The sequence below is a fragment of the Limulus polyphemus genome, unplaced genomic scaffold (assembly GCF_000517525.1).
Source record: "Limulus polyphemus unplaced genomic scaffold, Limulus_polyphemus-2.1.2 Scaffold6403, whole genome shotgun sequence".
Classification (NCBI taxonomy): Eukaryota; Metazoa; Arthropoda; class Merostomata; order Xiphosura; family Limulidae; genus Limulus; species Limulus polyphemus.
Genome location: NW_013672013.1, coordinates 34,785 through 44,270, shown reverse-complemented (window position 1 = coordinate 44,270; position 9,486 = coordinate 34,785). Strand labels below are relative to the sequence as shown.

At 31.8% G+C, this 9,486-nt stretch overlaps 1 protein-coding gene across 1 annotated transcript in view; it reads left to right on the top strand.

Annotated features, from left to right (window-relative positions):
- Positions 1-9,486, top strand: part of LOC106473686 (coiled-coil and C2 domain-containing protein 1-like) — a gene marked incomplete at its 5' end in the record, with an annotated part of 39,113 nt that overhangs the window by 1,747 nt on the left and 27,880 nt on the right. The window contains one exon of the mRNA XM_013934365.2: positions 7,586-7,702. Within this exon, the coding sequence (XP_013789819.1) occupies positions 7,586-7,702 (117 nt within the window). The remainder of the gene's footprint in view (positions 1-7,585; positions 7,703-9,486) is intronic.

The following is a 9,486-nucleotide window of genomic DNA, read 5'->3' as shown; positions in this document are numbered from 1 at the left end:
TCGTGTAGCTTTGCGTGAAATTCATAACAAACAAACTAAAACTGTAGAGTTGGGTTTTAGTACACAAACAAATACAGAACTATCAGTCACTTTTAAAATAATAACCCACATCTGTATTCCAAGCTCTGTGTTGTGAGAAACTGTAAACAAACAAATCTAAAACTATCATCCTTTACTGCACAAACAAATCTAAAACTATCATCCTTTACTGCACAATCAATTCTAAAACTATCATCCTTTACTGCACAAACAAATCTAAAACTATCATCCTTTACTGCACAATCAATTCTAAAACTATCATCCTTTACTGTATAAACAAATCTAAAACTATCATCCTTTACAGCACAATCAATTCTAAAACTATCATTCTTTACTGCACAATCAATTCTAAAACTATCATCCTTTACTGTATAAACAAATCTAAAACTATCATTCTTTACTGTACAATATTTTCAAAAACTATCATCCTTTACTGCACAATCAATTCTAAAACTATCATCATTTATTGCACAAACAAATCTAAAACTAGCATTCTTTACTGTATAAACAAATCTAAAACTATCATTCTTTACTGTACAATCAATTCTAAAACTATCATCCTTTACTACAAAAACAAATCTAAAACTATCATACTTTACTGCACAAACAAATCTAAAACTATCATACTTTACTGCACAAACAAATCTAAAACTATCATCCTTTACTGTATAAACAAATCTAAAACTATCATTCTTTACTGCACAAACAAACCTAAAACTATCATTCTTTGCTGCGAAAACAAATCTAACACTATCATCCTTTGCTGCACAAAAGAAACAAACCATTTTTCTAAACGAACAACCTAAATTAATTAACCTAAACACTTATATACCTACATACGCAACTGCCAGGGTTTCTTCCTTTGCCCATCTAAGCATTAGTCTGACTTTTTATTGCTTGATCCAGTCTATCCTGGTGCTATATATAAACATCTCATTCAAATAATATTATCACTTTTTCGCGACAAAGCAGCACATAGGGTTTCCCAATATTTTTCCCAATATAATTGTTTGGAGATACTTTGAACATTATCGTATTACCTAGTTGATTTTCATAATAATAATATTTTTAAAAAAACAATCTATTTTCTTCAGATTGGCAAGCTGATTTACGGGATGAATTTCCAGATTATTATTTCTGGCATGGAGACAAATCAGGTTTCTCCTATCCCACCTCTGATATCTAGTCACACAATCATCATGGGGGAGGGTCACTCTCCATTGAGAATGTCAGTGACCTTATTCGTAGTGAGATGGAGACATTTATTTTGGATCTGTCGCAGTCCTCCACGGGGCTCTGAGACTGCAAAAGGCAATCCTTGACATTTTGGAGAAACTTTTGATTCACTTTTTACTGTGCCTTCTTTTAGGCTGTTGGATTTTCAGTCTATCTGTAGAACAGTGGTACATTTACGGAAACAATAGAGTCTAGGATTCAAATCCCTACTGTGGCCACGGCAGATGGCCCAATGCTGCTTTGCACTAAAAACCACTTTTTTTTACCTCGCAAAATGCTGTTCCAATCAACGGTAATCAACACACTCTTTAAATGACCTCCGAAAAACGAAAAGGAGTCCTCTTTGGAATAAGCTGCCTTTGATTTTCTTTTCTTCTGTTGGTTCTTTAAGTGGGTGATGTTATAGGCCTTTTCTCAGTTGTTTTTGAACCTGCACCTTACTTGATGGCTGAAAGATCTGGTCGCAAAGTTTTAGTTTTTTTCTCTATACACAGATATTGTGGTTCATGCTGGAAGGTTTACTTCTCAGTTACGTGAAGGGACAATTAGACCTTATCCAATAAATTATCAGAACTTCGTGATTTAGCCAACCACCACTAGGTGGAGGCATTTTCCGACTCTCAAATAATTCATGTACTCCTTGAATTTCAGGGTTCTAAGGCAGAGTTTGTAGTTCACCTGAATAGTTTAATGTCCCCTGATGGGGCATAGTTAGTCTACACACTTGCAAATCTAAAGTTCAATATTTTTTTTCATTTCACTTCACTTTGTTAGAAGACTCTCAGGATCACCAACTTCACTGATGACAAGCTGGATCCATTGTTAGCATGCACATTGGTTCAACTTTTGACTTCTACATTCCTCCCTGTTGTTGTTGGAGTCACAAATTTCATTGGCTCCTACAGGAGGTCGTGGTTCTGACCCTGCTCGTGAGTCCCGACATCAACCCCTTCATATATTGGTACCTAGAAAAGATTCTGTCCAAGGTTTCCACTGATTGGTCATATCACCAGTGGCATCAGTGATTCTTGTATACTTTGAGGGGTTTTGGGGGCTTAGTTCCAAGAATTTCTGGACATCTGGTAACCTTAATTATGGGTCCAGGAGTGCTGCAGGTCCTTGAGTTACAATTAGTAATTCAATTCACATCTTCATCACTATTATCCACCCAACCTGTAGGGTTTCTATCTTGGAACTTAGTTCTAAGGCTATCTTAGCTTGGGGTTTGTTACAGAGTCATGCTATTTTTTTTCAATTGCCAAGGGCAATTGAGTGGAGTGTAAAAGACTTGAGTAAGTGAGAAAAAATGACACCAATGCTTAGATGGGCAAAGGAAGAAACCCTGGTGGTCAAGTAATAGCTATAAGTGGGAGAGAAGGTAAGCATTATTGGACATACATTTTCAGTTTAGGAGAATGTTAACTTCCAAGCTCTGTATAGAGAAAACTTTTAGACAAATAAGTCCAAAACATCATTGAACTTGAGATATTCTGCAATCTATTGATCTTTTCTAAGTGTCTAGAGTGACAAGTGTTAACTACAGCTTTAATACTGAAGCTTTCAACAGTTATTTATCAATTTACAATATATTGATGATAATATATTTATGCAAGTTTTTTCTGTATGGAATATCTGTCAAGTTTGTATCATGTGGACTTACGTTTGACAAAAATGGGTAGTGATAATGAAATACGTTCTGTTTTTTTTATCTGATACATACAGTTGTGTTATTCTAAATCACATAGTCCCTTATTTTTACCACACACACTGTTACTACATAACTATAATACTTTTCAATGATAATATTATATCTATTTGATATCATCTGTACAACTTGTTTTATACTCCAGTGTAACTGGTCATTTCCATTTGACAAGCTTTGCATGTCTACATAAGCTTCATACACTTAGGCTTAGAGTTTCCTTAACACAAAAGTTCTAAAGCTGTGGTATATCGTGTTTAACAGATTATTATATTAAGCTTTATAATTCCTCATCATCTACACCATTATAGTTACTTTCAAAAGATTGTAAAGGGCAGCATTTTGGTGCACTAGAAATAACACAGTACTGCAACTTTTATATACTTGGCCTATAGTATGAGTACTGTGGTAACATTAATAATCTTTAACAGAAACATCTTTTAATTGTATACATGCATTTATATATTCTAATATTATCTGATTAGTAACCTTTTGATATAACTTCTACCAGTGGGCAACGCATAGATAGCTCATTGCTTAGCTTTGTGCTTAACAACAAACAAACAAATTTTGGTACAATAAGCGCAGTTGTTGCCTATTTTTCTATTGCCACTCCTTTGAAAAGAACAAGAAATATGAAACCACTGATCTGGGAATGCTGAAAGATTTTTAACAACATGATTTGTTCCGTTAGAACGGAGCACGGATTCAATATCTTGTTCATGTAGTCTCCATGCATGATTAAAACAAGATGATAATTGTGGGTAGACTTGAGAATTGTGGGATCAAAAATTTCTAATCAGTTTGTGCTAATCAGATTACGTAACCAGCAGGTGAAATTGATAAATTTAAATATATGTACACAAGTACATGTTATAATTAAATCAAAAACCAGACCATGCACTAGTTATGTACCATTCTAGATAAGTGTTTAAATTGTCTCTCATTAAGTTCAGCTTTTCAACAAATAATGTTTACAATTTGTCACGCACTTTTGTACCATTGTCACCAATTGCCTCTCTACTGATAAACCAGTTCGCACAGTGATTTGAAAAGTTTCATGAGCACAAAATTGATAAGTAAGGAATCCAGCACAGGGAGCTTAACAATGAGTTGTATTCCTGTAGGTGCTGACATTTCTCCGTTAGATTAACAATCGTGTCAAAAGTAACCATATTAGAAACTTTGCTTAATCCAGGATAGGCACATCACAAATATTTTTTTTTTTGTTTCTGCTGTTTTGTGACAATTTTTAAATGATTTCCATTTCTTTCCCAAACTCTCTGGTATTCACCAATCTTTTCAAAATGTAGGAAAGCTTTTGGTTTTTGTATTTATAGAATAGCTGGAAACATTTTAAGATCGCTAATTACCAGCTGCTTGCTGGCAAAGTTCACCTTGTACAGCGAATCATACCATATTACAAAATTTAAACTTATCATCCTGCCAACAGTTGCTCTCACTTCTGAATGATCCTGTCTCTTCTTTAAATCAGACCTTGTAAACATCTCTCAGTAGGTGTACAGCACCAGCATGCCGTTCAATAGCTCTATAGTTAACTAGGAAACATAGCAATTATTCTGAGGTATCAGTTGAAGCAGAAAAATAATTGAATATACTTTGAATCAAGTCAAAGAATGTCACTCTCTTATGTGCAACAGCTGACTGCATAGTTTAACCTGTAATTTAAGTAGTTCACTTTAAACTCTTATTTCCTGCATAATAAAGCTTTTGAATTTGGGTTGCTGATTCTTTTTTAACAACATTGTTCTTGTCTTTTGTGGTAGTTCTATTGTACTACTCTTTAGTTTTCCAAGGCCAATGCCAGTTTCTTAAGTTTGCTCACAACTCTTCAGTTGCATTTTTGAGTGTCAGATTTCAAAAGATGTTTTAGTAACTGACAAATCAAATGTCATCTGTTCTGTTCAACTAATATCTGGAGCACAGTAAACTAAATTGAGTAATACATGACCTTTGTATCATATGTCAACATTTTGGTATGATTCTTGTTTGACAAAAAACTATTCAAAATATTCTTCTCATGCATGATAATTCTTTCAAAGTGTTCTAAAACCTTGATTTATAAGAACCTGTAATAGGTTTTTACTCCAGTATCAGAATAAAATTATAACATCAAGTACCAGTGTAACAGTGACTGACAATGGTTATTATATAACTTTTTTTCAAATATATCAAACTCTTAAAGTTTTTACATAGAAAGCTGTAGAGAATTTGTATTATAAATAACATGTTTAATTTTTTATGTGCTGTAATTTAGCTGAAAGATTTGATATAGTATGAAACTACTGCTGTATTTTGTTCTACAAAAACTACTAAAATCACATGACTTAGTTTACCATGAGATAAAGATCTGAAAGTAATATTTATTTTGTTTAGGAATAATTTATGTTTAGGAAGAAGATGTACATTAAAACATATTGAATAAAAACAATAACTAGATGTCTAATTTGTCATTTCTCAGTTTGTGGTTATATTTAGGCTTACTTATGGATTATATAAATATTTTATTTGTGTAGTTCTAAAAGCTATTTCTAATTAAGATAAGGATTTAACTTGTTTCTCTAAATCAATTTCATCTGTCACATATAATGTTTGGTTTGATGTTATTGGAACAATCTCTTATGTGAAAGTTGGTGTGTAATATTTCGAAGAACATGAATCTAACCTTGGGCTTGATTAGTTAACATTAAGTTACTTAACAGGCCGGGAATTAACCTTGTATTAGGCATAAACTGATGCAGAGGCAAGTGAACACTGAATATGCCAGGTTTCTCCAGAATTTTATGTAAGATCGTGTACATTCTTCATATCTTCTGATATAAAAAAGAAAAGCTACTAGTTACTGTTATATATTTGTTTAAATTTTTAAATAGAAACCAAAACTTTGGCTTTGCCTTTAAGCTTTTCAAGTTTTTAGTTTATTTATTTGATATGACATAGAAGACTGATATTTCATTATTAGTTTTGTAGTTTGTAGATGGTTATTGAATGTATATTTATGTGGTGAACATACTAGCATATACTGCATATAGTGAAACAGAGAAATTTTGTTAGAACTTAATGCCGAATTCAAGAAATTGTTTAATTGTCATGATTAATTTTTTATTTATTTTCTAGATTAAGAGCTAAAAGTACTAATATTTTTTTAATTCCAGATGATTGTCTGTAGTAAATAATATTTCAAAAACCAATTCTTGATCATTGCTCCAGCCATTTTTATTGTTAATCACATTGTCAAGTAAATATATGTAGCTCTACATGATGCGCCTACGATCTCTAGAAAAGACATTGTCAATCATTAGAACAATTTGTCTTGGATATTATTAAACAGTATTTATTATTTACCATACTTACTTTTCCTTTTATAGTTCTGAAATAAGAGGTTCTTATTTGTTTTAGGGCTGAAAATAATTTAAAAGAATAGAAATATTATTGACATGATTATTGACTGGAAGCCTCTGAAAAAGAATACTTGTGTTGTATGGTTTTGGTAATTACTCAAATTTTTGAATATTGTTTTGATTTTGGTGTACTGGTATACTGTTAACTTTATTATCACCCAAAGGCCAGGAAGTAAGATTCCATTGTTCTTTTTTTAATTTGAATATAATTACACCGTATTGATGCCTTTTAACTAGGGTTAAGATACATAAAATTGTGGTACACTGTATGGTTTTGCTACGAAACACAATGCATCTTTTGGCCCCAAAATTTTCCTGGGGAGAAACCTCCAAACTCCCCTATGTAACCCTTTCAGAGATTTTTGCTTTGCAACACACATATCTTGATAGTGGTTAACGTGCCCAGACTACAAACCTGCAAAAATATGCTATGCACTTTAGAGTCATGGGTGTAATGTAAGAGGGATGGTCAAATTCCATTATTCATTCAAACAAGAGCAGTCCAAAAATTGATGGTTGATGCTGTTGACTACCTGTCTTCCCTCTAGTCTGTCAGTTTATAATTAAGAACAGTTATGCAAAGATAACTCTTTGTACCTTTGAAAAAATTTCTGAAACAAACTATTCCTCCACAAGGGCATGATTTTCATCTAGGGAATTTCAGTTTTCAGTATAGTGTTCAGTAAGTTAATTATTTAATCGATATGAACATTTTAATGCAGATTCTTTTTAGTTTAGTATGTTTACTGTATTGCTTATTTGACAACGAAATTTTACAATATTTTTTGCTTTGTTTACCAAGAAACCTCTTTTTTATTTTATACTTCATCCACGATATTAAGTACTCTAGTTTATACTTCAGTACTTAATATAGTGGATTAGAGTACTTAATATAGTGGATGAAGTATAAACTAGCTTTATACTTCATCCACTATATTAAGTACTCTAGCTTATACTTCATCCACTTTATTAAGTACTCTAGTTTATACTTCATCCACTATATTAAGTACCCTAGTTTATACTTCATCCACTATATTAAGTACTCTAGTTTATACTTCATCCACTATATTAAGTACTCTAGTTTAAAAGTTGTAAGTTTTAGTTCGTGACAGCAGCAAAACTTGCTCAAGACTGTTCTCCAGATCTTTAGTTTTATCTATATTCCTACTTCTTCCTCCATTTTCAGGTTCGAAACCCAAGCCCAGCATACTCGTAAAGACCTAGATGTCATCCAGACCATGTGGAAGAGATTGGATCCGTTACCTAGGTTTCACTATGAGACACGCATCTTTTCTATCATCCAGTAAGTTTGTATTGTTATATATCTTGACATCTAAAAGTATATCAGTGTGACGTGTTATCCCTTATAGTCTGTCAAATAAACTCGCAGGTTTTGAAACATAGGTAAAAACCATTAAAAATAAACATGAGAATTAGTTAACATTATTATCAATCATAATATTGTAATCAATTTTCTTACCCAGAAATATAATGTTACAAGGAAATGAATCCATGCTGACTGGTTTGATAATAACTGATGCCATAGCTTTTTATCTTGGATTATAACTTTGAATATTAAATGATGTAATATTTTCTAGCAATGAATAATAAGGTTCATTTTCTTTTTTGTAGAATCAAGAAACTAGATAAATGACATGTAAAGTTACTCAGTAAATAAATTTTTGATTATCTTACCACCATTTTTTTGGGGGGGGGGGTGAACTGAAAAACTTTCATGGTGTAGTTTCCAGTGAAGTTTTTGTTTGACTTACTTAACATCCAATTGTATGTGTGTGTAAATGTTGTGTTGTTTTATGGAAGCATGATGAGACAACAGCATTTAAAATATACAAATAAATTGGTATAGAGAAATGAAAGAAATCAAAACTGATTACAAAAACAAAGAAATTAGGAGAAATTATATAATTTATAAGTAACTTCTAAAAAAAATAAAACAAGAAGAAATTTGTTACCAAAAGTTGGAAGAGAATAAAAAACAAACAAATAACACTGGTATGAAAAGGTTTCAATAAATAAATTACAAGTTAAGAAAGAAAAACTAGCTGTACAGTACTAAAATAATATCTTATAGAATACAAAAACTAAAAACATTTCTGATCAGTATTTAAGAAACTAGCTGGTAGGAGGCCAAAATATACAATAGTAGGAGAGAAAGAAAAAACCAAAGTAGGAAACCAAATGAAAAGAAGCTAACTCTTATGAGAAAAACTTGATGAAAAATTAAAATAGCTCTTAGGGAACAAAATAAATTAAAACTAGGTTATAGGAAGACAAAAAATACAATCAGCAATCTGATAGGAGAGAAACAAGGGAATGAAAAACAACTGATAGACAAAGACACTGGTTTAGAGGGATGAAAAAAATGTAAAAAATAAAGTTGATAGAAGAAAAGATTAAATATATTATTAAGAAGCAATAAAAATTAGATAGTAGGTGATAAAAGGAGCTATTAAATTGGGAGAAAATTAACAGAAATTAACTAATTAATTATGAGGGGATTAGTTCTTTTCTATCTATAACATGGATTCCAAATAAGTCCGTAAAAGATATTTGTCAAAAAGCCAACATATTCCACTGAAAATGAGAGTTTTTCAATGGTTTATTATTCCTGTCATATTTTGTTGATTTCCAATGGTAATAGAATAAAATGTAATAAAATTCGTGAAGTAAATTATTTTGGGGCATCTTGAACAGTAGTTCCCAACCTGGGATCCCTGGTGGTCCACGAAGGTAATACTGTGGGTTCTTGCGCTATTTTCTTTAATTAAATGACACAGAATAATAACACGCAAAAAGCTGAGACTGTTCTATAACTCACAATTTTTCTGGTTCTATAAGTATGTGAGAAAAACCATTAAAAATTCAACTAAGCTCCTCAATGCATTCTTGTGGGAAGACATTTTTTTCTCGTGAACCCAAAAGGTCAATTATCTGTATAACGAACTGGTAAAATGAATATGGCAATCAATCAATTAAAATTTAGGCTTTCTATTGGTTATAAATTTAGTGGAAATCAATGTCAGAAAAATCTATTAGCAAATTGTGAATCAGAGTATGTGACAAGAG